This window comes from Gavia stellata, chromosome 21, assembly GCF_030936135.1.
Source record: "Gavia stellata isolate bGavSte3 chromosome 21, bGavSte3.hap2, whole genome shotgun sequence".
NCBI classification, from domain to species: Eukaryota; Metazoa; Chordata; class Aves; order Gaviiformes; family Gaviidae; genus Gavia; species Gavia stellata.
The window spans coordinates 14,792,506-14,819,451 of NC_082614.1; the positions used below are offsets into that span (position 1 = coordinate 14,792,506).

Below are 26,946 nucleotides of genomic sequence, written 5' to 3' on the forward strand. Positions count from 1 at the left end.
GAAGAGTTTGGGAAGGTCCCTTTTTGATGAATCTTCTGGAGATGAGTAGACAGACTATCATCTTCGGGTCCTGTTGCCACATCCTCCTTCAGTGCCCCTCCAGGTTTCCTTCTGCAACAACTTTAGTAAACAAAAATGAAAAAGGAGGAGTTTTGTTCCAGAGGGATTGTGGTTTGGGGGAGGACAGTGAGGCGTGCTGGGTTTTGGGCGGAAAGTTTCCTGGTTTGTAGGTTTTTCTCTGAAACGGAAACATCCTGTTCCCTCCCAGCTCTGAAGCCTCATAATTAATGTGAGGTCGGGTATCTCATTAATTACATCTGCGCTGAGCGCGGCTGTGTTGCCCTCCTGGGAGGGCGGTGGTTGTAGGCTCCTGCGTCTCATGCATGATATCGGGACAGCAACTAAAGCGACGTTCCTATTCCTCTCCCTGCTCCCACTCCTCTTAATGCCAAAAATAAAGCCCTGCCTGGCGTGATTTTGTGGGTATTTTGTTTTTTTTTTTTTCCTACAGCCTGGCTGAAAGCACCAGGTTACCTTCGTCGCATCGCTGCTATCCGAGAGCACGGGCAGACAGACAAGCAAAGTTGTTGACTTCCCGGCCGTGCTGAGTCGGCGTTCATCGGCGGAGCACCGGTGTGCCCAAACTCGCTCTGCGGGTCCCCGGGTCCCCTCGGCAGCCAGCGATGACCGACGCGGTGGTGGGCGGCAGCTCTGACCGGTGGATGTGCCCCAGCGACAGGACCATGTCTCTCCGGGCTGGGTGAGAGGAGAGGGCTGGGGAATGCCGCTGGTGCGGGAGGGAGGAGAGTCCCCGGGGGTGGGAGGGGATACGGGTACAGCCACCCCGGTTCCTCCTCTGGGGACATTGGGAATTGAATTTGCACTGGTTGGATGGGGACACTTTGCCGTGTTGCCTCCTGAACCCCTTGAGAATCACAGAATCACGAAGGTTGGAAAAGACCTGTAAGATCATCAAGTCCAACCATCACCCCAACCCCACCACACCCACTAAACCATGTCCCGCAGTGCCATGTCCACATGTTCCTTGAACACCTCCAGGGATGGTGACTCCACCACCTCCCTGGGCAGCCTCTGCCAGTGCTTCACCGCTCTCTCAGGAAAGACATTTTTCCTAATATCCAGCCTGAACCTCCCCTGGCACAACTTGAGGGCATTTCCTCTTGTCCTGTCACTTGTCACTTGGGAGAAGAGACCAGCACCCACCTCACCACAACCCCCTTTCGGGTAATTGTAGAAGGGTGGTGGGGATGGACCCACGGATGTGCACGCACCCCCGTCCCTCTGTCCTGACGCCCTCCAACACGGCCGCCGTGCAGGGTGATGCCGCATCCCACCATGTGGCAGGTCTCTATCCCGGCTGGATGGGTGGTGGCGGCACCCATGGATGGGTGCTGGGTTTGGGTGCCCGGACAATGCAGGGGCTGGGTGAAGCTCGTGTTCAGAGCTCACTGCTCTGCTCCACTTTAGAGGAGCCGCAGGGATACACGGAGAGGGACACGCTGTCAGGGACCGTCTCCCCCAAGGCAGGGAGAGAGCTGGCTGCGCCCGGGCTGAGCTGTCCTCGTCCCTTCTCTCACCTAATCCTTGTTCCCTCTCTTTCCCTGTGCCTCCCAGCAGCGAGAAGGAGCAGTAAGTATCTTGCTTGCTTTTTTTTTCTGCCTGTTGCTCTTTGCCTGCTACTCTAACTGTCTTGAGAGACCAGGAAAAACCTTGCCCTGGATGCAAGAAAAAAACAATTAATTTTGGGAAGCGTTGCACAGGGTTTTAATGAATTTTAAGGTTTAAGACCGTGCAGGTCTGCTCAGCCCAGGGGGGAAAGACCCAGGAAAGGTCTTTAGACCATCTGCATGGCCAGTGACTGCTTAATGTGGAAATAATGAGAATATTTTTGAAAAGGAAATCGGGTTTTCTCCATATGAAACAAGTGTTTCCATATGAAACTCCACCAAAATGGAAATAAGAGCTTCAACCTGGTGGGTGGGGGCCATTTGCAGGCTTCCTGCTAGGAGAGAGCTTGGAGGATGGAGGCATATCGTACCCCTTCTTCCCTGGGCTTGGGAATCGGTGCCTGGCTATTGCCCGCACACACGTGCGATTGCACACACACATGTGCGTGCACAGACACGACCCGTGGACGAAGCCCTGGCCCCCCCTCTCCCCGCAGGCTCCCCACCGGCTGGGCAGCGCGGGGCGGCCAGCCCGACCGGCAGCGCAAGAGCGAGGAGCTGACGGACGAGGAGAAGGAGATCATCAACCGAGTCATCGCCCGGGCCGAGAAGATGGAGGAGATGGAGCAGGAGCGCATCGGGTAAGGCGGTGCTGGCACCGTGCTGGCGGGACGGGAGGGACCCCGCGCCTCGCCGGTGCCCGGGGGGGGAAGGCGCTCGCTTGGCTGCTTTCCTGGGCAGCAGCTACTGCACTGCAGTTTTCCTCCTGAAAGGGAGCCTGCGGGGGATCTTTTTGAGCCGGCGTTGGTCCTTGGCCAGGAGGAACCCGTAAGCAGGGGAGGGAGCTGCTCAGCGTGCCGCTGCGTTCTGGACCGAGAATTTATAGTCGCATTGATTTTTATTTTTTTTAAATTTTTTTTTTTTTCGATCCAGAAGGGATCATTAATAACATCTCATTTTGGGGAGTGAAGCTGCTGCTGCTCACCCAGTCCTGAGCCCAAGCACCCATGAGCGCCGGCAAAGCCGCGGCTCACTAAAAGGTGTTTTGTCTTGTTTTGGGAATACAGACGGATCCGTCACTCCCTCCAGCCGCGTGTCCCGGCGGTTAATCACTCCTACCACCCAGAAATGAGCTGTCTGTGAAGCTGGATAGGTCTGAGTGATGCCCAGCCATGTGTTGGGACCAGCTCCCGGGTGGGCTGCGGGTGCTGGCGCTGCCCCAAGCGCATCCGTGGTGGGGTACCCCCGATCGCTGGCGGGTGCTGCGGGCGTCCCCGGTGCCGAGGTGGAGCAGAGGGCAAGAAGTGCCCGTGTTTGCTTTTACTGCATCTCTACCCTGCCTGGGCAAAGGTGCCAGGCGAAATAATGCTCATAATTAGGTATCGACTTGCTGTGCTGGGGATGGTTTTCCGGAGGGGATCTCTATAATCCCGTTTGTCAGGCGTCATGCCTTTTTTCATTACAGAGGAGCATTTTATTCTTGCTGAGCTTAAGCATCGACTGCGTTTTTTGTTCCTTGCAGGGAAAACGCTCAGGCCCAGGCAGGCACCGTGCTCTCCGCTGCCTCGGAGAACGTCAAAGCCCCTCTCGTAGCTCGGGGACAGCTTTGCTCAGCAAACAGGCGCGTGGCCCTCCGGGGCGGCTGCTTGGGGAAACGCGGAGAGGACCTGCCTGCACCCGCAAAGCCTCACGCTGCAGCCGGAGCTTTAATCCGTCACCCCAGCTGCTTAATAACCCTTAAATATTGAGCGTGCGTTTGCGGTGCAGGCACGGGGTGCTCCAGCTGCAGCACGCGGTCTTCCTCGGTGGCCGCAGCCCGTGGCCTCCCAAGTGGTGGATTTATTTACTCGTTTTTAGAAAGACTTTGTTAGGAGCGGGTTGGTGAAGTTAAGCAGGTATCATCTCGACGGCAGCTGTTTGTGCTGCCTGGGGCTCGGCGTGTGCCCCATGGATGCTGCTCCCACGGGCTCGGGGTGGCTCCCTGGCTGGCATTGCCCCGCGTTACGACATGCAACGCTTTCCTCTGCCAGCTTGCTGGCAGAAACCGGGTGAAAGTAGCTATGAATGGTGGTGATTCATTCCCGAAAAGTGCTTACAAGCAGCATTTCCCCAGCTTTGCCCATCTGCAGCCTGGTAAGAATTACTCTCAAACGTGATGTTCTTTGGATTGTGCTTAAATGAACTTCAGCAGTGGGGGAGAGATATTTATTATTTTTTTTGCACTGAGCGTTCCTGCAGCTGTTTGCAAACCTGCAGAAACTCTCCCTTTTACCTTCGTTAGCCGAGTCGGAGGAGGTTTCTCGTCCTCATTCATGAAAAAGCCGGGCGGAGGACTTCGTGCCGTACTCGGAGAAGAGCTTGGGAAAGCTGGCGGATGTGCAGTCACAGCTGATTTGCCTCCTGCATGTAGGCGTAGCAGGAGCCTTGCCAACTCCTTTGTGTTTGTTGGCTTGCACAACAAGAGCTGTAGGATGTGCAGCTACAGAAATATGGGACAGCGTCTATATCGGTCTCGTACAGAATCACCCGTTCAGGAGCTGCTCGGACGTTATCCAGAACAGCTCCTTATATTACAAAATAATCCGGGTTTGCCAGGCTGGCCTCTGGCGGGCACGCAGCGGTTGTGATCATGTCCCTCGGTCGGAGAGGCTGCTCTAGGGACGTGCCCCTGGAAAGCCTGATTTTCTGTGGTTTTCTAGTCCTGTAATGGGAAAAGAAGGCAGATCCATTAAAAACCTGGGTTTAGCTGATTAAAGAATAGCTTACATGAAGTGAATGCGCCTTCCAAAGGGGGAACATGCGGAAAATACTTGGAGTTGTCTTAATAAGTGGGTGTGTTTGAGCAATCATGAAGTCTACAGCTGTAGATCATGAGGTCTACCTGGCTGCAGGTGGACCTCCTCGTGCCGTGGAGTCCCTCCTGACTTAGTGCCATCCATCCCCTGCCCTCTCGTGTCCCCTCTCCCGCATCCGTCGTCCCACGAGCCCCTTACCTCGGCCGGCCGGGGCAGGGTGAGAACAAATCGATGCTGCTTGTTGAGAAGATGTTTGTGGAATCGGACTTCATGTCAAACCCAGCTCAAATTAATCTAGCGAAAGAGTATTTTTAGCACCGGGGGTGGATGGAGGCCCGCGGGATACGTGATCTGGATGCTGATGAGGATTGTAGGACGGGGACACTTTGGTGGCTTGTTGGTTTTTTTTGCTGGTTCGTTGTCTCATAGCACGGAGAAGGATAATAGGAGCTGAAATCATCTTCAACAGCAATACAGCAAGAGGGTGTTGGGCGTGAGCTGACGAAGGACTTTACAACTGCCTGGGGATTAGGATAATCTTTTGGGCCAGTTTAGGGGCACAGGGGCTGAAAGGCGGCGGGCAAAGGGCTCAGAGGGTGAAGCGGACCTGCGGCAGGGACGGATCTGTTCTCGTCCCTTCTCCCTCCCCGCTTGGCCTGGGCTTGTGCCTGGGGGGTCCCTGCGGCGGCTCTGGGCTCTCTCCTGCCGTGACGCTCCGGTGGCGGCGGTGATGCTCCAGCTGCGGTCCGCGAGGAGCCCGTTCCTCCCAGCTGATGTGGGAGCACCTGCAGGCACTAATTCGCTCCGTTATGCACCTTTAATTGGGTGCCATCAATAACCCGCTGAGTCTGCTCTGCTGCCTAATGAGGTCCATCATGCTCTCGGCATCGAGGAAAATATCTTAAACCGTCCAAAGTTAGAAATTGCCATTTCTGGAGAGCGCCTTGCGGCACGGAGCCCGTTCTCCCAGGGGTGACGTGACACATCGCTCCTGGATCTGGCCGTGCCCCTGCCAGGGTGCAGCTATTCCCTTCCTCCAGTCCCCTCTCAAAGTGCGATGGTTGGACTGTCTCCCTGTGGGTCACAGCCCCTCGCTTTTCCTCCAAGAGGACCAGCTATCAAGCAGGATTGCATTTTAGTTTGGCTGCTTATTGCTGGGATGACACATGCGTAGCGCTGGAGCAGATGGCTGAAGTCACAGGGGATTAAGTCATTAACCTCGGTGGCCAGCAGCAGAGATGCTCTCTGGGGACCACAGTCTCGTATTTTCTTCCTCGTGTTCAGACAACACAAAAATAAAAATAGGGGCCGGGAAGGGCAGGGTGGTTGCTGGAGGCAGACAGAAGTGTCTCCTGAGATGCCAGCTTCTAGAAGAGACATGGCCAGAAGACAACTCATGTGCTTCTTGAATTTTTGTGGGGTTTTGTTTCTTTCCCCCCCCAAAACCCCCTCCTTTCTTATTTCTGAGGCTGGGATGAGCCTGCAAAATCACAACCCTCCTGTAACGCATCACGGGAGGCAGCAAGCACCTGGAGTGATGCACTAGCACGGAACGGGATACTCTGAAATGCGCACATCCCCCTGGCCTCCTCGGGCATCCTCCCTCCGTAGTGAGGGCTCTCCGCGGAGGATGAGCTTTGAAAGTCGACCTGTAAAAGCTCAAATGATGCTTCACCTTCAGTTACCTGTGCACTTGTATGGGAAGAAAATTACTTCTAATTTCTGATTTTAATTACGTTTTCTTTAATCTGTAGCTTGGCTTCTTTTCTTGTCTCTTTTATACCATTAAAATTAGCCTTAATTTAATATTCAGCCCTTTAAGGCACATGATTTCCCCACGGAGGCAAGCCAGTGCTTAATTCTGGAGGCACTTTTTGACCTCCTTTGTGTTTTACTTGAATTTCTTTTTGCCACCTAAACGGGGGCTGAGTCCGTTCCCACATGGGGCTGGTGGACGCCCGGCTCGCGGTGCCCCGGATCAGGTCCTTCCTCGCGGGTCGGGTCCTTCTCCTGCCGCCGTGCAGCAGTTTGTTGTCTGCTGCGTCAAATGTCCTCCCCGATGCGGTTTAAAACCCATTAGGAACGTCTTCAGCTGTTCATTTCTGCAGAGTGGCAATGAATATTTAAACACGACAAAGTCTTGCGTGCCTGCCCCGCTGTTAAGTCGTGTTTCCCGAGATCATCAGCGCTTAATGCCAGTGCTGCTCTGTCCCTCTCTGCTCTGGTCCTAGCGCAAGAGAAAACGCCGATGCCGTAGCACTGCGGGTTTCTATCCCACCTAGGATCCAGCCCAGCCCGAGACGGTCCCTCAGCCTTCGCTGCCGCCCTGTGGGACCCTCCGCCTGCCCGAAATCACGAGATGAGATGTTTGTGGGTCTTCCTGCAAACACAAGCCTTTCCCCTGCCTGCGCCGGGCTCCGGGGTCTCCCACCAGCCCTCGCTGCCCCGGGGCTGCTCGCCTTTCTCTTCCAAACCGTATTTATGGGGCCAGGCAGATATTATATTATATTATCAGGGGACTGTTTTATTGCCGTTATCATCTCAGGTGGATGCTAAGCATTTCAGATACAGCGTTATCACCCAGTTCTTATATCTTGCTCATATCAGTGACTAACACATATTTCTTTGGCACATGACGGATGCTCTCCCTCTCCGCAGGGCTGTCTCTGGGACCGGCGATGCTCCCAGGTGCCGGGCTTAGCCGGCTCCCTGCCCCCGGCTTCAGTTACTCCTCCCCCCCACTCCCCCCCTTTTAAGAATTTGAAGCATATTTCCTGCTCTTTGAAATTAGTCTGACAGAGGCCAGAGGGATGGGCGCTTTGAAGTGCGTAACGGTAAGGAAGATGTTGCTGTAGTCCTAGAGACGTGCAAGGGAGAGCGTGCAAGGGAGAGCGATTTTACATGCAATAAAAATGAGAAACAAATGATATCTAGGGGAGAGAAAAGCTTTTGGGAAGGCAGAAAGCTTGTTCCTGGCTGCTAGCTGGGCAAGAGCAGGGCATCTCTCCGGTTATGGGTTAGCGGTGGGAGAAGAGCCCGTGCGTGGGGCTCCGGCATGCGTGTAGGGTGGTGCTGGATGGAGTCGAAGGGAAACCTGGGCTTTTTGCTCCCAGTTATCCCCTTCAGCAGGAGCTTCCCAGCCCGTGGGTCTCGGTGCGGTACCCCCTCTTTCTGCCAGCTTCACACCAGGACTTAAAATTCAACTTTTTCTACAGTTCTCTCATGGCAGTGTTTGAATCAAGGGAAAAAAAAAAAGAGCCCAATTTCTCTTGCTTGAATGGATGTTTTAATTAGGCAAATGTGCTTCGTTTGAAAGTGGCCACAGGTGTGTGTACTGACTGCTGAAGCTCTTCCACTGGTTAAAAAGTCCTCTTAAGGAGCTGCTTCTGGTAAATGAGAGACTGGGAAAGATTTTGCAGCTAAATAATGAATCTCTTGAAAGGCAAAGGCTTTTCTTTTTTTTTTTTTTTTTGCTTTGATTGTGCCATTTGTTCTAGTTTCTATAATAAGCTTGTTTGGGCTTGCAGATTTCCAACTGGAAGCTGCTTCTCTCGGAGCAGAGCTCTCGCAGGCACAGGGCGGGGAATTGCAGAACGTACAGGCTTGTGCATGTTGCTGCACTGCTAGGAAAAGAAAGGTTTTGCCACAAAAATGTTTCCTCGGCCCGGGTGGGAGCAATGTGCTGCGACAGAAGCTGGATGTTGTTGTATATTTGTTGTTGGGAGCTAATTGCAGGGACCCCGCGTTGTACGTGGTGGGATGTAGGCTGGGAACAACCGTGATATGATTCATTTAATTTCATTTAAATAAGAAGCGTTTTGGGAACAGCCAGTTTCCAGGTTTTAACCGGGATAATGCTGGTTGCTGCCTGGGTGTTAATGGGATGATGCAGCGCTCTCGGAATTGCTGAGACCTCCCCTGTTTGCAGCAGGGGGTATCAGCCACGGAGCCCGGGAGGGCACCGAGGGCGGATGATGGCTCTAGCAGCTGACTTATTCTGTAGGAAGAAATCACCTCTGGAATCACCTACGGGCCCCTCACTCCAAGAAGGACATTGAGGTGCTGGAGCGTGTCCAGAGAAGGGCGACGGAGCTGGTGAGGGGTCTGGAGCACAAGTCTGATGAGGAGCGGCTGAGGGAGCTGGGGGTGTTCAGTCTGGAGAAGAGGAGGCTGAGGGGAGACCTCATCGCTCTCTGCAACTGCCTGAAAGGGGGTTGTGGGGAGGTGGGTGCTGGTCTCTTCTCCCAAGTGACAAGTGACAGGACAAGAGGAAACGGCCTCAAGTTGTGCCAGGGGAGGTTTAGGCTGGATATTAGGAAAAATCTCTTTATGGAGAGAGCGGTGAAACATTGGAAGGGGCTGCCCAGGGAGGTGGTGGAGTCACCATCCCTGGAGGTGTTCAAGGGACGTGTGGACGTGGCACTGTGGGACATGGTTTAGTGGGCATGGTGGGGTTGGGGTGATGGTTGGACTTGATGGTCTTACAGGTCTTTTCCAACCGTAGTGATTCTTTGTGATTATCTGCAAAGCCATAAGCAGATGCTCAAGGGCAGAGATAGGCAGGCACGTCTCAGGAATAACACCGGAGTGGGGAATGAGGCTAGCAGCTAGCTCCCCCATTAAGAGAAAAGTGGAAAGGCATTAAAGCACCTTGCTGCAGTCTGAGGATGTTCTTTTTCAACAAAAACTGTTTAGTCCAGGAAACAAACCAGCTCAGGTTGAGAACCAGAATTGCTGTATTTAGGAAGCCCGTAGTCATGTCACTGCTGAAACTTCAGGCGATGAAAACCAAAGGAACTTGCAAGCTCGCCCATCTGCTGTCTGGTGACACTGTAGCTGTGAAAATAGCGATTTCTCCCAACTGCTGGCTCCGTCTGGCTCCGCTGCCCAGCCCCGGCACGGCTTTCCTGTCCCCTCGCTGGGAACGGGCTGCAGGTTTGTTAATAATCGTCAGCAGCTGCCTCCACATCAGCAGCCGCCTTGGCCCTAAGCGCCCTCGAGCCCGGGGAGATCAGCCCCTGTGTGGGGAGGAGTGGGAAATTCTCCGGTGGGTTTTGGCACGGCCGACATCTTCCACCCAAACGAGATGTTGTAATACCGCGGCTTTGCTCAGATAACGTACGCTGAGTCACGGAGCCGCGTCCCCACTTTGACTCAGCGGCTGATGAAGTGCTTCGAGGTGCTCCTGTTGACTGCAGCGAGTTTCCGATGGGGCCTTTTATGAACTGGAATAGGTTGCGTGTTCCACGGCGCTTTATTTTTCCCCTCTCGCTGCTATTCCTTTGTCAAGCACCCATGTCCAATAACGCCGTTGCATTTCCCCGTGCAGTCCGCAGGACTGCGAGCGGCCAGAGACCAACCGCAGAGGCACCTTATGTAGAGGGGAGCTTAGATGGGTTTTATGAGCCGTTCCAAGGTGCTGGCAGCCGAGCTGTCATAAATCTGAAGCTGTCATCAGACATGTGGGAAAATGTCTTTTAAACGTCGGGGTTTTTTTTATGTCACGGCGTGTTAGCGGCTTTGTCAGATTTGGGTCAGGCTGCCACGGGAGCGGATGGCAGCCCCGCAGGCGAGGGGGCTGCTGCTCTCTCCGGTGGGCTTGGGTCTCCTCCTCCCTTTCTTCATTCCTTCTCCTTCCTCGCTGAATGGCATAAATAATGCATCCTTTTTTCCCTCCTGGTGCTATTTTTAGGGCCAGGATTCTGGGTTAACTGAGCGTACGACTCGCCGCCAGCTCTCGGGTGCTCAGCAGGCAGCTCGCTCCTGCTCCTGCTTTGCAAACTGTTTTCGCTGCTGCTGGTTTCTCCAAAGTTGCTTAACTGAGGTTTTTTTCACCTTTGCAGTAAACAGATGTGTTTTTATAGCCTGTTCTCCAGCGGGCTTTTTGCATTTCGCTCAAAGGGGTAAGAATTTCCACGAAGTAAATTATACACAGGTGTGGTTTTTTTTTCTTAGAAAATGAGAAAACTAATTAATTCATTCAGTCCTCTTGCCACAGCCCTTCCAAGATCTCCTCTCACAGCTCTTCTGCGGGCAGTCGCTGGGACTGGGCGGAAAGGATTTGGGGGAAAAAGCTGCTTCACTGGTGCCAAACCGCTTTGTGCAAAGGTGCTGACTTGGATGGATTTTTATACATGCGTGTGTATGTGGGAGCTGGGGCCAGTGTCCCCTCTCTGGCGGCGTCAGTGGAAGTTAATAGTCATGCAATATAAAGCTATACGGCAATATAACACCCCGACGTGTCCCCTGGGATGGGTCTTTTCCCCTGTTTGCATTCCCATAGCTGGAAGAGGAGGGGCTCTGCTGGGAGCCGCTCCAGGAAAAGGAACGGCTGGACCAAAGGCAGCAGCTGCCCCTTGGGAGCGGGACCCCCGCACCCCGGCCACGCGGTGACTTTTCTGACAGCCCCTGTCCCCTTTCTGCCAGGCGACTCATGACCCGGCTGGAGGACATGCGCCGGAGCGTGCTGGGGGACGGGGTGAACCGCTGCATCCTCTGCGGGGAGCAGCTGGGGCCGCGGGGGTCCGCCTGCGTCGTCTGCGAGGACTGCAAGAAGGTGAGGCATCTCCCTGCGCCCCGCTGCCGGGCACAGCACCCCGGACCCACACGTCCCCCCCGCTGCAAAAACGGGCACCTCGATCTTTCGGCGTGTGTTTCGATCGCCCAGCATCCCTCCGCCCGTGGCACAAGGGGACCTCCCCGGGGGTTTCCGCAATCCCCGACGTTTGTGCTGGGAGAGCTCTCATTAACCTCACACGCCTGAGGGGTGGTGTTGGTGCGGTGGGACCTTTCGGCAGCCGCGGTGTCCCTCCTGCCATCCGGCGCTTTGCTTTCTCTGCAGAACGTCTGCACCAAGTGCGGGGTGGAGACCACCAACAGCCGGCCCCACGCCATCTGGCTCTGCAAGATCTGCAGCGAGCAGCGGGAGGTGAGCGGGGCAGTCCGGGCGCTTCCCCTGCCCCGCGTGTTCCTCGGGCCGGAGCGGGGACGCGGTCCCTACCCTTGGCTTCACCCCGTGCGCTGTCCCCACGCCAGACCTCCGAGACAGGACCAGCTCCAGACTGGGGGATGCTCCCAGGGACTTTCAGCCTGTCCCCCAGCGCCATTAAACCTTGCCCAGCTACTTGAGTCTGGTTCTTATAGGATGATCTTGTTTTCTATATAAAATACCATTATTTTTTTATTTTAAAACAAAGTCTTGGGCTTGAAGAGGCTGTTGTGGCCAGAGATCGGCCACCTGCCACCTACAGTGTGCAAAAGCGGAAGAGTGAATTAATTAGCAGGACGGGCTGTGGGGTCGCTTGTGGGGCAGGGGGGTATGGGGGTGCACGTCCTCGGTGTTGCTGCTGGAGGCAGACCCCGGTGATGCAGGGGGATGAAGGCTGCCAGGTCTGCACCCAGCATCCCCCCGAGACATGGGTACCACCCCGCTGCCTGCACCCCCCAGGTGTGGAAGCGCTCCGGCGCCTGGTTCTTCAAGGGTTTGCCCAAGCAAGTGCTGCCCCAGCCGATGCCCGTCAGCAAGAACAAGGGACCCCAAGCCCCGAGCGAGCCCAGCCCGTCGGAGCCGCCCGCCCAGGACCCGAAACTCCCCGTCCGTGCACCCGCTCGAGGTAGGTGACAGTAGGGTGCTGACCCTCTCCCACTGTGCAAGGGGTGTCCTGGCAGCGAGGCGTTGGGTCTCCTCCCCATCGTTTGCAAGGGTGAACCCTAGCAAAAAGCACCCAGAGCAGTTGTGTGGGTGCTGCCTGTTCTCTAAAGGGTGCAGAAATCGCCCTGCTGCCCGTGCTGCCTGCTGAGGCTTTCTCCAGGCTGTCCATCCAAGTCAGGATGGCTGGGTTTGCAGGGATGTCCCCAAGCAAAGCAGCCCTGGGCGGGGATCTGGGGTGCCCAGCCGGGGGTTCGGGCAGCACCTGGGTATGAACACGGTGGTGCAGAAGCCTAGAAAAAATAAGAATATAAAAGGAAACCTGGGGAAGGAGTGGCAGCACATCCCAGGTTGGCGTTGGCGGGGTGGGTGGGATGCAGCTTCACCGCTTCTCGCTCTGTTTGTGCCCCCAAGGCCAGGCGGACGCCCCGGCCGAGCAGGACTCTGACGGTAAGCACCGGCGTTCGCACCCTCCCCTGTGCCGCTGCCTCGGTGCCGCCTGTGCTGAGCCCCCTCTCTCCCTCCCGCCTTTCCCTGCGGTGTTTTCCCACGGGAGGCTGCGGCGGCAGGACCTCTCCTTGCTGCTGCCACCCACCGCGCGGGGACTGAGTTATTCTGGGGCTCCCCCACCTACTGCACACGCCGGGGCTGAAACGCTGCAATTTAGAGCGCTGAGCAGAATTGCCTCTGTAGGTGGTGTTTCCTGCTGCTGATTGGCAGGTGTTTTTCTGGTTATTTAATGGCAGTCCTTAGAAAACCTCCCGTGGAAACTTTAGGAGGCTCGTGGGGGGCTCGCGCATGTCGACGAGGGACGGAGCAGCCGAGCTGCTCTGCTCTCTGCTCTGGCCACGATGGGTTTCCCCCACCGAAGCTCTTGCTGCCGGCTCCTTGCGCCGTGCGCGGGTACCAGAGCAGGGTGAGGGGGCTGCGTTAAGCGGCAGCAATCGGTGCTTCCCACTTGCAGGGGTGAAGCCACGTTCCTCGCCAGGGCTCACCAATTTCTAACCTCATATATGCCCTGCGCTGCTCTGGACCCGCATCCCCTGGATGCTGCTGCTGGCACTGACAGGAGCCGGGGTCGGGCTCCCGCTGCTCCAGCACCAGCCGTGTGGCTGGGAGTTAATTTTGAATAATAGCTCTCACAGTTCAGGATGGGAGTATCGAGTGAGGAGATTACCTGACCCCCCTCCAGCACCGGCTGCTCCCGGCCGGGTGATGATCAGGCTGGGAGCAGCCCAATGGCTGCAAACCCTCCTCTTCCTCAGCTGCGTGGAGGAGGCGGTGGGGGCTGAGGACACAACACCCCCCCAGAGCGGTCCCCTCCGTCCCACCCCTCCTTTAGCCCAGTGTCCGTTGTGACAGCGATAACCCAGCTGGCTGTCGGTGCACGGGAGGTTTAACGGCTGGTTCCCAGGGCCGTGTTTGGTTTCCGAGTCGCGGCTGCCTGGGGCTTCGCTCCGTGCTGGGTGGGCTGCGGGCAGGCGGGGTGGGTGGCGCAGCCTTGTGCCGAGCCGTGCTTCCTCCACCCCGCAGCACTGCTTGCAGTGGGGACGCATCCTGGCTCTCTGGGTGCTGGTGTCGGGACGAGCCCCAGGCTGGGGTACCCGGGGGGTTACCCCGGGGGGATACCCATGGGGGTACCCGGGCTCACAGTGCCGGCGGGGGCTCCAGCTGAGCCTTGGCAAGGCTGTGCCCAGCCCGGTTGTGCCAAGTGATGATCTTCATCTTCCCACGCAGCAGCAGTTGGGGAAACCACTTAATTAAGACTATTTAATCGCGATGGTAGCTGGTGCTGTTAAACTTCCCAGCCCCGCAACAGGCTGCTTTGATAAAGCCGCTGGCTCGCCTGCGCGTCGGGGAGGGTTTGTCAGGCTCCGCAGGTCCCTCCCGGTGATCAGCATGCTTATAACGTGCCCGTGATTTTCCTAAAGCTCCCTTGGAAAATTATTTATTGCATTGCTGTTTCTGCACCATGGGGCTCCTGGTTGTGGATGCTCGTTTCCCTTCCTCCTCCTCTTCAGCATCACAGCATTTTTACTCCCTCCTCTCCCCCACCCGCAATCTGTTGCGTTTCGCTTTCTCCTTGTGCCCGGCGACCCTGAGAGCCCAGCCAAGGATAAACATCCCATTTATGTCACAGCAAAGATTTATACCTGGCATCTCCTACAAGCCAGGTGAGTGCTGAGACCTTTTCCATCATGTCCGTGGGTTGCAATTTATCACCGCGAAGCGGTCTCAGCACCCTGGCGCGCACGGCTGGGATTTATCTGCTGGGATGGCCGCTGCCGGGTGGATGGAAGTGAGAGGCAGAGGCAGCTGTGACCGTTGTCTCGCTAATAAATGGAAGATGATCAGCAAAAAGAAAATATCCCCCCTGTCCTGGGGACCGCGGAGCTGCGATGGCATTAAGGGTTTGATGGGTGCTGAGGACTGGTTGACGGGTGCCTCTGGCCTTGTTTTCCTGGGGGGCTCTGTGTCTCCTGGTGTCCCCATGGTTTGCCGTGTCCTTTGGGCTTTCCCGGCCACCGTGTGCAGGTTTGATGGTGCGGAGCCCTCCTGCCGCCCCGCGGGTGCCGGATGGCTGGCAGTCCCCGGTGCTCTGGGGGTGATGCCGCAGCGGCATCCTCCATCCTCCTCCTCCTCCTCCTCCTGCTGACACCCAGGCTGGGCATCACCCAGGCGGCTCCTCTCATGGTCGGCTTTGGGGACAGACGGGCGGTCGGGGTGCAAGCCTCACTGCTGCCTTTATCCCTCTCCCCGCAGGCAGCGACGCGACGGCGGCTGCCCGGGGGAGCTACGCAGTGCCCGGCCGCAAGCCGGCCGAGGGCAGGCCGGGCCCGTGCGGCAGCGAGCACACCAACGGAGAGGCTGACGGCCGTGACTACGCTGCCGAGAGCGGGGTCAGCAGGAGTCCTGGTGAGAGCTGCGCTTGCGCGTGCTTCTGCGCACTTGTGCGTGCTTCTGCGCGCTTGGAAGGAAAGGGCTGGGGAGCACGAAGCCGGCAGCTGTACGAGGGTTGTCTCCGCTCGATGTGCAGCGCTAAGTGATGCTGAGGGATTTCACGTTGCAGAGCACCAGCGCCTGCTTCCCGCGCCGCTCGCCTGCTGTTTTACACTGCTCCGTGGGGTTTGCTGACGGGGAGGTCCGGGGTGTTGGTGGGATTGGGGGGAGGTGTGGAGGGGGATCCCTGTTCTTCCCCTGCGTGCCAGGAAGAGAGGCAGGATCCTGCTGTGCTTCTCCCTGCAAAGGGACATCTTACAACCCATGGAAGTACGTGAATTTGAAAAGCCCCATGCAGGATGTGAGAGCTGTAAGCAAAGAGAGGAGTGGGCTCAGCGCTTACCAGATTATTTTTAAGCAGAGATGAAATGCACCTGAGTTGGGACGCTAAGTAAAGCGTTTTTCATGCTGCTATGCCCCCACCTTGCTGCCGGGGTGGGCACGTGCCCCACGAGGCGCTGCCGAAGGAGCAAGCATGGGTCAGCCCCGTGCTTGGCTGGCGGGGGCCTGGCTGGGGATGTCGTTTCTTGTTTCGTGAAAATTTGATGTGCTCCAAGCCGTTGTAAACGGCTGCGATACGAACGGGGGGCTGATGGTGTTCGGCGGGGCCTGGATCCTCCCCAGGTGCCTCCAGAAGGGGGAAGGCACTTGCGGAGACCGCTTCTCATCTAGGAGCTGAGCTTGCAAATTTAATTGGTGATGCTAAAAATAGCTGGAAAATCACAGAATCACTAAGGTTGGAAAAGACCTGTAAGATCATCAAGTCCAACCACCACCCCAACCCCACCATGCCCACTAAACCATGTCCCACAATGCCACGTCCACACGTCCCTTGAACACCTCCAGGGATGGTGACTCCACCACCTCCCTGGGCAGCCCCTTCCAATGCTTCACCGCTCTCTCTGTAAAAAGATTTTTCCAAATGTCCAAGTCCTCTTTAATTCCTTGGGAAAAAAAGGAATATTCGATGGCAGGATAGTTAGGTAATAGCTGGAGAGGAGCGTTCAGGGCTGCCCAAGGGGAGCTGGTGTTGTAATTCGTGTTTGGGTGGGTAACCCTTGTGCACCCGTGCCCCATTGCTGCCCCGGCGTGTGTGTGCACCCCGGGGGGATGCTGTGCAGCGGTGGTCCTGGGGCGTCGCTGCCAGTCGGGCGTGCAGGGGGACGGGGCTCTGACGGGCATCGCAGCGATGCTCGTGGGTTTGTTCACCTTCCAGCTCAGACCAGTGCCTGGCCGCAACCACATCCATCCTCCTTGTTCCACCTCTCCTGCATCTCCCTCTTTTGCAGGCGGATCGGCGCGGGGTCCCCCAAGTGCAGCGCTCCCTGTTCCAGCCCGGGCTGCACCCGTTCCCCACTGCGCTCACCCCAAAAGCGTGCAGGGCTTGAGCCGTTATCTCGGCCACCTCCATCCATCGGCCAAACCTCTTTCCTCTCGGCTGCTTCCGGCTGCCCTTCCCCGGCTGATTCCGGCTGTAACGCCCTCCTCGGCACAGGGGCCCAAAACGCTGATTCTCCCCTCTCCTTGCAGGCGTGAAGCGAACCAACTCCCTGCAAGCGCCGCGGCCGCCCCCGCCAGCGGCTGCCGGCCCCGCTCCTGGTCCCGGTCCAGCAGCACCCCCAGGTAGGATGCGATGGGGATGCGGCTGGGATGCAGCCAGGATGCTCTGTCCCTGGGGGGGGCATCCCGATGCCCTGCCATGGGCAGGGACCCCCCCTGCTTGGGACAGTGCGAGGGTGGGAGAGGGGATGGAGGGCTTCGCCCAGGCGAACGCCCCGGTAATGATGCATCTGTCCCCAGCGCCACTGGCAGCGGGAAGACCGGGTCCCGGGGCGGCCGGCCGGTTCCCGGAGAGACAAGGTAAAATTCGGCCGCCTGCGAGGGGCTGGGGGGGCAGAGCGCGCCGGGGGCTAACGGTGTCCCTCCCGCAGCGAGCCCGCCACTGGGACCCCCGGAGCCAGCCCGTGCTGCCGCCAGGGAGGAGCGAGGAGGGGGCTACGCCGTGCCCCCCGCCAGGGAGGAGAGGCCAGGCCGGCAGCCCCCCGCCTTCCCGCAGCCCCCCGCCATGCCGCCGGCACCTGCTGCCCCGCTGCGGCAGCCGCCCCAGGAGGAAGAGGAGGAGGACGCTAACAGCTACGACTCTGACGAAGGCAGTATGTATCTGGGGCGCCCGTCTGGAGGCAAGGGAGCGGTTTCTTTGGGAAACCCGGAATTTTGAGGAGGTGGCTGCTGCGGGACTGTGACTCGCACCATAAGGTCATGGGTCTCTGGCAGGGAGAGTCCTCGGGGAACGCTGCTTCCCTGCGGGGCTCGGCGCCAGGGCAGGGTCTCGCAGGCTGTCCCTGCTCCGTCAGTTCAGCGCAGCTCGTGAGATCTGCAGTCGGTTTTGCACCAAACTACTGATCTCTGACACATGATGGTTTAGGCTCTGTGCTCACACGACCTTCCCATTTCCAAATTTGAGTCCTGAAGGTGGCTGCCTCTTCCCATCAGAGCATCCCTCCCTGCAAGAAATGCCACCGGACCTGTCTGTAGGAAAGACTTGGTGGCTTCAGCACCTTCACACCGTGAGATCTCGGTGCTCAGTCGTTCCCTAATGAGGGAATTTGCTGCATGTGGGTGAGCATCCGTGGCAGGGTGGTATTTCCCCTGTTCCCACCCAGGATGGGAAGAGCTGTGCTGGGCCAGGAGCGGGTGTGGATATTGCGCTCGGATAGGAGCAGATGGACCCAGCTGAGGTTCTGTGCTAGCTCTTCATCCCTGGGATCTTTGCCTGGTGAGCACGTGAAGACAACCGTGAGCTGCTTTCCAAACAGGTCAAAACGGGGACCGAACGCTGATCCCCAAACCTTGGGAGGACATGCTGGCCACCCGCGCTGAAACTCCTTCCCAGGGTGGTCCTGGGGGTGGCACTGCCTCCTCGAGCTGTACCCACAGAAGGATTTGTGCCGTTACCTCCTCCTTTGCCTGGCAAATATTAAAATCAGCTCAAAAGCCTCAGGCTGCCCTCCCTGTACCCTGGGCAGTTCCAGCTTTGTGAAGCTTTGACGACGGGAGCTGGTGAATCTGGCTGGATTTCTGTCTGACAGTTTGGCCGGCGCAGAAGCACATGCATTAAACGGCTTTTACACTTGAGCCACAAATCTTTCTAATTATTACTAATCAGGGCTTATTAAACACAGTTATTGGCTGGGATTTTAATTTCCAACTCCTCCTCCTCTCTCTCGCTGTCAGCTACGCTGGGAGCGCTGGAGTTCAGCCTGCTCTACGACCAGGAGAACAGCTCCCTGCACTGCACCCTCATCAAGGCCAAAGTGAGTGCTCCCCTTTTCCCCCTTCTTTCACCGATTTAAGGCTGTCTGGCTCCCAGCTCGCCTGGTGCAATGGGCTGGGAGCAGCGTGGCCGCTCCCCCGGGAGACCCAGCCCAGCCCCGTGGCACTGCCGCTCCTGGCTGGGAAGGAGAGGTCTGTGGGGCTTTTCCTCGAGCGGGGCTGAGAGGTCTGTGGGGCTTTTCCTCGAGTGGGTCTGAGAGGTCTGTGGGGCTTTTCCTCGAGTGGGTCTGAGAGGTCTGTGGGGCTTTTCCTCGAGCGGGTCTGAGAGGTCTGTGGGGCTTTTCCTTGAGTGGGTCTGATGTTTCAGCACGTCGTGGCACCCGCGTGTGCTCAGGGCAGAGGACGAGGCGGTTGGCTTGCCCAACATATTTTCTCTTTACTGAGTTGCTTCATGGGTGGCTCTTTCTCTTCCCTGGCTCTGCTTAAGGGGGACTCAAGCACTGTGTTTTCTTCATTCTCTTTTAGGGCTTAAAGCCAATGGACTCAAACGGGCTGGCGGATCCCTACGTCAAGCTGCACCTCTTGCCTGGAGCCAGCAAGGTGGGGCTTTGCCTGGTTTGGGTGCCTTTTGGGCTGGGGATGGAGCAGAGGTTTCTCAAAGCCCCCTGAGGTCCCTAACTTGAGTCAGACTTTCTCCCCTTGATTTCTCCGCCGAGTCGCTCACCGCCGCTATTTTATGTGGGAGGTATCTCTGAAAAGTGGTGATGCTTGCAGATGCTCTCCCGTACCTGAGGAACAGCTCATCCTGTAGACAGGGATCTGCTGAGGGATGGAGGGGAGCTCCAGAGGAGGTGACGCTGTTAATGCATCGCAAAACACCTGACGCAAAATCTGATTATTACCGGAGTTTGAAGGATCTGTTTGCTTTGAAGCTGCAGCATATTCTCACTAGAGCTGTGAAGAAATAACCACTGAGTAAATTGACTCTCCCCCATCAAAGAAAGCCCTGGAAATCTCACTCCCCAGCCCAGCTAAGCTAATCTCGGTGGGGAAACCTTTGAGGAAGGGATGACCACCGCTGGCCCGATGCCCAAGGGGTGCTGGCTCATTGCTCGGGTGCTGCAATGCTCTTTTCCTGCAGCAGAGTTTTGCTCAGAGGAACTAAGTGTAAAACAAGGGGAAAAAACGGATAAAAAAATGCTGGATTGATATTTACAGGTTTATTTTATGTGTGGGGGCTTTCTGGTCTTGTGCAGAGTAAATCAAGGTGGTGTGATCTTGGGAATTGCTTTGATTTCTATTGCTCTCTTGTTTGCTGATCTTTCTTTTAATTTTTTATTTTGCACATGTGTTTGTGAAAGACAATAAAGAAGTGACAGAGCTCCTCGTTTCCCAAGCTGACATCTCCATTAGACCACAAGAGCCATTCCCCGAGCCCCGCACAGCCTGCCCTGTGCAACTTTTTCTTGTACAAGTGTCCTTGAGGGAGTAGACCCCAGACAGCGAAGAAAGCCGGGCGGTGAAGGCTGCCCTGGCCACTGCAGGTGGCAGAGTCCCCGGTGCTTGCATAAAGGTCCGCCTTGTTGGGTCGGTGATGCTCACCTGGAGTTGGTGGCTCACGGGTGCGACAGCCTCAGCAGGCAGTGGTGACATCCTGCAGAGTCCTCTGTGCCCCGGTCAAAACACATCTTGTGAGCCAGAGGTGATGGAGTGTCTCATTTACACTCCTCTGCCAGGAGCTGAAATGTAGGTTGGGAGGAGTTCAGGGGTGTAATGATGCCGTGTTTTGTTTTGATGCCATAGTCAAATAAGCTGAGGACGAAGACGCTGCGCAACACCCGTAACCCCGTGTGGAATGAGACCCTGGTGTACCACGGCATCACAGATGAGGACATGCAAAGGAAAACCCTCAGGCAAGCAGAGGAGCCGGGGTATCCCGCGGTATGGTGGGATGGGGAACGTGGGTCTCCTCGCACGGAGCGTCGCAAGCCAGCCTTCCTCAGGAGGGCACCGGCAGCTAAGTGCAGATGTTGATAGAGCACCTGGAAATGCAGAGGTTTTGGTCAAAATCAGCATCCTTCACATGAACTTGGTGATTTTGGTCAAAAAAAAAAAGAAAGAAAGGCATTTTGACCCTGTCATTTAATATTAAATTATTGGCATTACTATTATTCTTCTCAGCATAGAGATTTTTGTATTGCATATCTGTGTCCCAGCAAAACATTTAGATGTCTATAAAATTTTTGGCACTTCCTTCCTGTAGGAAACTTCCACCTTTTGATTTCTTGCCTCATCGCAGAGCACATATTAAAAATAGTTGATTTTTCTGGTAAAACAGAATTTTGGTTTTCTGACTGCTTTGGTCAGAGGAGAGAGGGATGGATGAAGGCTTTGATGGTGCTTTGCTTTGGCCACCCTCTGAGTAATGCCCTTGCAGGAGTGGTTTTGTGCTCCGGAGTCAGCTACTGCTCCAGCCTGCCTGATGTTTGCCTTTCCTATTCCCTTCAGGATCTCCGTGTGTGACGAAGACAAATTTGGCCACAATGAGTTTATTGGCGAAACTAGAGTTTCCTTGAAAAAACTCAAAGCCAATCAGAAAAAGAACTTCAACATCTGCTTGGAGAGAGTAATACCAGTGAGTTTCTGTGAAATTTCTTTCTGCTACCATTAACGTGGAGGTTGCTAACAAATGGCGTGTGAGGGAGCTAGTGCTGAGCTTGGAGCTGGAACCAGCCGAGAGCGGTAGGTGCCTGACCTCACTGGCATCTTTCGGAGTTGGATTCCACCCGTGCCTGGGCCGATGTGACACGTCAAGGCCAGGAGATAAGAGCGTGGTGGGAATCCAGGGGAAGTGGCTCCGGGGACCTCCCCGGTGGCCACAGATCTGCTGGCGTTGCCAGCCTATGCTGATGTATGTCACTGTGGAGGAGAGGGCAGGTTGCTCCATCCCTGAGCTCTGCTCCCCAGCGCTGGGGGCCGAGTCTGCTGAGGTGGAGGTTGATGGAGCAGATGAACGTACCTGAGTCCCCTTCCACTCCTGAGGCCAGCTAAAGAGCTGGGCTGGGCTCCCAGGGGTGTTTTTGCTGTAGGATGGTGCCTCTCCCAGCTGTGGTCACTCATGGCACTCTCTTTTTCCCTTCCCCATCGAAGATGAAGCGTGCTGGAACAACCGGCTCATCCCGTGGCATGGCACTGTACGAAGAGGAGGTAAGAGTCCTTGGAGGATGACATGCTCTGTGCATGATTCACCCACCATCTCTCATGTACGAGCCCCTCTTTTTTCCTCCCTCGTGGGGATACAAGGTTCCCTTGTATCCATCTTGTCTCATCTGCTCTGCAGTTGACCGTCATCTTTGCTCAGGCCCGTGTCTCCATCTCTGGTCACTTCCTCTTGCAGGTAGATCGTGGTGGGGATGTGGAGGAGCGTGGGAAGATCCTCGTGTCCCTCATGTACAGCACCCAGCAGGGCGGCTTGATTGTCGGCATCGTACGCTGCGTGCATTTAGCAGCCATGGATGCCAACGGCTACTCAGACCCTTTTGTTAAACTGTAAGTGGGAGCTGGGGCTGGCGTAGTGTCGTGGAGCGTGGTGATGGAGCCGCCGCTGTCCTTGGGCAGTAGCTGACGCTCCGAGAGCTCCTTCCAAAACCACTGGAGAGAGGAGAGCATTTCCAAAGCATCTTGAGACCTCGTGCAAGGCTGAGCTGCCCACCGGCAATGCCTGTGCAAGGTGGTAACGCTCTGCTTGAGTGCCCCTGCCATGGCTGAAGCTAGGTGAGACTGACCCAGCCCTTAGGTCCGTCCGCTCGCCGTAGGTTCCCAAACGTCCAGACCCAACACCCACCCCATAGCTGCAGAGCTGGAGGATAAGGGGTCCTTCTCCCAGGACCCACCGTGCCTGCAGGGCAGGGGTGGCTTGCTGTCCCTCCATGCGTGACGAGGAGCACGTGCCCCACTTGCTGCCCCATAAACCCACGTGCTGGTTGTAGCCGGGAGCCCAGGGATTGCCCTGCGTCCCTGTCCCTGTCCCGTACCACGTCTCCGCTGCAAACAAATTGGCTTCATCAATACGGACAGTGGTGGTTGCTGCAGTTCGTGCCGGTGATGCCTTGCTGCGACGGGGAGCGGGTCTCCTCAAGCAGCAACGTTCTCGGCTGCGGAGGCAGGTGATGGGGGAGCGGCGATGGTCGGGTGGCTTCTGCGAACATGGGGGAATAAGATCGTTTTAACTCAAACCTCATAAACTGCAACACGGAGACGACCCTGCAGTCTTTCCTGGTCGCAGTTGTGGCTGCAGATGGGTTTTCATCGCTGTTTTCTCTTTGCCTTCAGGAAAAAAACCTGTATGCTCCCTAAAAGTCATTCAAGAACTCTTGTGTCGAACATTTTGCACATCTTTTTGTAGCTGAGTGGAACTGAGTAGTTTTCCTTCTCAGTCGCTCTCTTATTTTTTTATATTCTCCATTCCCACAAACAGAAGATGGTGGCTTTCCATTTCTAAGTCAACTTCCAACACAGATCTAATTAATGCCAACTCTACAATTTAGTTCTGGGTCTGCAGCCAGGCTGCAAAGCCCGAGCCCTAATTTTTCCCACGTTCTCTGAGTGAACCTACCTTGGCTGGGTATACTAGTCTGTGTGGTATTAAACACTAATGGGCTATTTTTATCTTTTTTCTTTTTTTTCTTTTCATGTTTCTCCCCATCTCTGTATGCATTCACACGTTCTTGGCTGGGTTTTCCAGCAGCCAGGCTCGGTGACCGGCCGTGCGATTGCCCTCATCTGCTGGCTACCACCCGGCTGCTCGTTTTCCCTGTTCCCTGACCGTTTCGGCTGCTCCCCGCTGTCGGCCTCGGCAGGTTCCCCCAGCGAAACGCAGAGCTCACCCTCTTTTGCTCTGTAGAACACCCACAACCATTACTTTTAGCATGGCTTGGGGAAAAGAGACTTGGGAGCATTGCATGGTTTGGAAGGACATCAGGAGCGCGTGTGCAGGCTCGCCGCTTTCTGGTGCCTGAACGTTACCCAGCTGCTCTGAGCAAGAGGTGCTCCCCCAGAAAGGTTTCTGCTGAGCTCAGCGCTCTTTATGGTTTCCTGTGTCTCGTCTGGCAATCCAGGGGAAAAAAAAAGAGTATTCAGGATTTTACTCATTTTACTTTTATTTTAGATAATTTTAGAAGGTGGGAAGGGGGACTGGCTAACCCATTTCTTTGCCTTAAATATCTTCAGGGTTTTTTTTCTAGCCCAAAACCTCACTTTTTTTTTTTTTTTAAGCTTATAAACTCACACTGTTCTTGCACTTGAGTTTTGAGCTGTTTTCTGTTGCCCCCAGTTGGCTGAAACCTGACATGGGAAAAAAGGCCAAGCACAAGACACAGATTAAGAAGAAAACATTGAATCCTGAGTTTAATGAGGTAAGGAGAGACCTAATTTTTATGTTATTAAATCAATTTAGCCAATTACTATGTTGTGCGGAGGAGGCGGAAGGCAGTCTCCCCGAGGTTCGGTTCCTCGCTCAGCCTCCTTTCCCCTTTCGGCACCTGGGAATGTTTTAGGAATGACTTTGCCGCGGGAGTTCTCACCAGTTCAGTGCCAGGCAGCACCGGTACACACGGAAACCTCCCTGCTGCCTGTGCTGCCAACGCCGTGTCACCCCAGCCGGGGGGTTTGGGTGGGACGAGCATCCCCGGGGGGACACTGGGGACACCGGCAAAGCGCTCACTTAGATACAGGGGGTGAGCTCAGCTTATGGGTTTGTGCAGCGTGCTGTGATCCTGGGAGGAGAGGTGCCGCAGGCAAGGAGCGTTTGCTCCTCATTAGTGTATTTTAAACATCCTCGCGCTGGATTTTGACTTCAGGCTGTACAGAGAGATCATTTGCAATTCCTTAACTGCAGTTTTCCGGGTGTATTTTCCTGGGACGCTTGGGGTGACGTGGGTGTTCTCCTTCTGCAGGAGTTCTTCTATGATATAAAACACAGCGATCTGGCCAAGAAGTCACTGGACATCTCTGTCTGGGATTACGACATCGGAAAATCGAATGATTACATCGGTGAGCAGCAAGTCTCTGCGCTCTGGGGTGTGGTTTTGATGCCCGATACAGGGCTCGCTGTACGGGAGGGACGCGTAGGTCACCTGCCCTGGGAGGAACCCCAGGCTGAGCTTTGAGGTGGGACCATGCAGGTTGGTCGGGCGCTTGTGTCAGGCCATCAGATACAGTACACCCACTGCACTGCCCCATCTGCAGCGTCCCGTGGGGTCTTCTGTGCAGGCAGAGCAGCTCTAGTTGTTTCCACTACATTTTAAATCCAGGAGGTGGAGAGAAATGCCCCAAATGTGGGGTCTGTCCCCATGGAAATGGTTTACTAGAACATCAGCATCATCTCTGAATATGATGTCTCTTCTCTTCTCTTTCTTCCAGGCGGCTGTCAGCTTGGCATTACGGCTAAGGGGGAGCGCTTGAAACACTGGTATGAATGCTTGAAGAACAAGGACAAGAAGATTGAACGCTGGCACACCCTCCAAAACGAGAACCACGTTGCCAGTGATTAAAGGGAGCCGCTGCCCGAACCTCCCCAAACGGCCCGTCCTCTGCCAAGCCCCTGTAGATCTCTGATGTCCGTCTTCCAGCGCAGTCATGCCTTGCTTACACGCCTCTGGTCCCAGGGCAGCCATGCTCTTCTGCCTCCTCCAAGCATCCTCTGTGCCCTGTCCTCACCTCCGCCTGAAAACTACCCCAGATCTTTTTGTATTCACTTCCTTTGGTTTTTTGGGGGGGTCATTGAATTATCCTGGTGTGTAATTTTGTCAAGCAATAGTCACCCTCTGACTGTTCCTCTTTCTCACTAGTCTCACGCACGCCGTGATAGCCTACCTGTTGTGTGCGTGATGCTCTGTGTTCCTCCAGCCTCCGCTCATGTGGCTCCTTGTCCCATCGCCACCGGCTCATGGCTCCTCTATCCCCCAGCGGGATGTGTGGCCACCGGCCCGGCCGTGCTCTCGTCCGGCGCGGGGCGGGGTGTTGAGCGCTGGTGTCGGAACATCAGCCCGTTCTGCTTGCGTGATATCGATACCTCAGTTGCAATAATGAAAAAGCTGTTTGGCTTTGGTGTGGGTCGTAACCGTAGCCTGGTATCTGTGTTGTCGTGATTAGGCTAAAGCCTGTGTCACTGATGTAATCCTGCGAGTCCTGCTTGAGCTTTAGTTCTGATTTGGTACACTTGAGCAATATTGTGGTACATCCTTTGCTGAGAAGATCCACCAATAATACAATAAGAATAACCAGAAATAGGGAGCCACTCTGTGCTCGCAGGGAGACAGAGATTTGGGTTGGTTCGTGTTCGTTTCCAGCCGCCACGTGCGGTTCCTTTCGCCCGAGGAACTCGTGCGCTCCGTTGCTGTAGGAGCCCACCCATGTTTTGAGCTTGTGACTACCTCCTCTTCACGTCCTAGCTGCCTAGTAGTGACTAGCTGAACCCCGAGGGCAGTCCCTGGGCCCTCCTCAGAGTACCCCCTTTGCCGTACCACGTGCAGGAGGGAAGCCGAGGGAGAAGATAATTCCCACCTACTAGCTGATGTGTGCAAGGATTATTGCTTTGAAATACCACGAATACTGAAATTAGCTGGAACAGTTAGAGGTCTTCCAACTTCGGGTTTTGTTTTGTTATGTTTTTTCAAATCTGCCCAAGAACACTTGTCTTCAACCTGCGCTTTAATGATCGTTTGGAGGTGTTTGATTTGTTCTCGTTAGCAGGAGAGTCACGGCGCTTTCAGACTGATGCTGGTCGGGTTTGGTATCATTCGCTCTCTCTGGACAACCTCAAACATAGCAACATCGATAGTAGCACAACAAGCACTACTGGAATATATCGTCAGTCAGCTACACACTGCGCATGTTGTAATAAACCTGACCCCCAGCCCCTTCGGTTCACCCTGTTGTCCTATGACTTCCCTTGCAACCGCTGCTGTAGTCTGCTGGCGTGCTGTCGTGTGGCGTGTTCTCAATTCAGCTGTACCGCAGAGCTGTTTCTTTTGAATTGGACTGAATTGGATATTTTCCTATTCTTGATTTTTTTTTTTTTTAATTATTTGCCCCCCACACCCTTCCCCCAGCAGAACTTGCTCCGAGTGCTGACTTGCAACAAGCGTCTCTGCAGGGCTGTGATTTCTGCAGCTGGTGGGGGCTGTGAGCTGGGCGATGCTAACGTCACTGCGTGATGCTGACCTCTCTGTGTGCCGAGCGATGCTGCGGAGCAAACCTTCCCCAGCTCAGGGCTTGCACGTCCACAGAGGTCTGTTTTCCCCCCCAGCCCCGGCTGGGCGCTGCCAGCTCCTTGTAGCCAGCTCTCCACTGGGAGACGGATACCCTTGGACCACGGATGGGGAAAGCAAACCTAAACCAGCCTGGGCATCCTCTGCTCCGCTCAGCTCCAGCTGGGGCAGCTCTTCCATCACCCCGGGCTCCGTCCTGCAGCGCGGCCACCGCGATGGGAGCTGCTCAGGGCACGATGCACGGAGTGTAATGGGAGAGGACACTCCCCAAA

The 26,946-nt window shown here is 55.7% G+C and overlaps 1 protein-coding gene across 1 annotated transcript; it reads left to right on the plus strand.

The window, feature by feature from the left end:
* The first annotated feature begins 683 nt into the window (after nt 1–683).
* RPH3A (rabphilin 3A) lies at nt 684–24,955 on the plus strand. The gene is made up of 20 exons (XM_059827763.1): nt 684–760; nt 1,636–1,650; nt 2,186–2,329; nt 10,910–11,039; nt 11,325–11,411; nt 11,931–12,096; nt 12,546–12,581; nt 14,895–15,047; nt 16,662–16,754; nt 16,932–16,991; nt 17,063–17,284; nt 18,366–18,445; nt 18,930–19,004; nt 20,208–20,317; nt 20,913–21,039; nt 21,555–21,611; nt 21,802–21,953; nt 23,737–23,818; nt 24,359–24,455; nt 24,825–24,955. Exons 1-20 carry the CDS (start codon nt 684–686, stop codon nt 24,953–24,955), a joined length of 2,094 nt encoding a protein of 697 aa, XP_059683746.1.
* Nucleotides 24,956–26,946: the final 1,991 nt, after the last annotated feature.

Bases quoted from the DNA above. Each gene is read 5' to 3' on its own strand.
- RPH3A (XM_059827763.1), top strand. From the start codon at position 684: ATGACCGACGCGGTGGTGGGCGGCAGCTCTGACCGGTGGATGTGCCCC. The intron at 2,330-10,909 runs GTAAGGCGGTGC...CCTTTCTGCCAG, and splicing joins ATGGAGCAGGAGCGCATCGG to GCGACTCATGACCCGGCTGG. The intron at 16,992-17,062 runs GTAAAATTCGGC...TCCCTCCCGCAG, and splicing joins CCGGTTCCCGGAGAGACAAG to CGAGCCCGCCACTGGGACCC.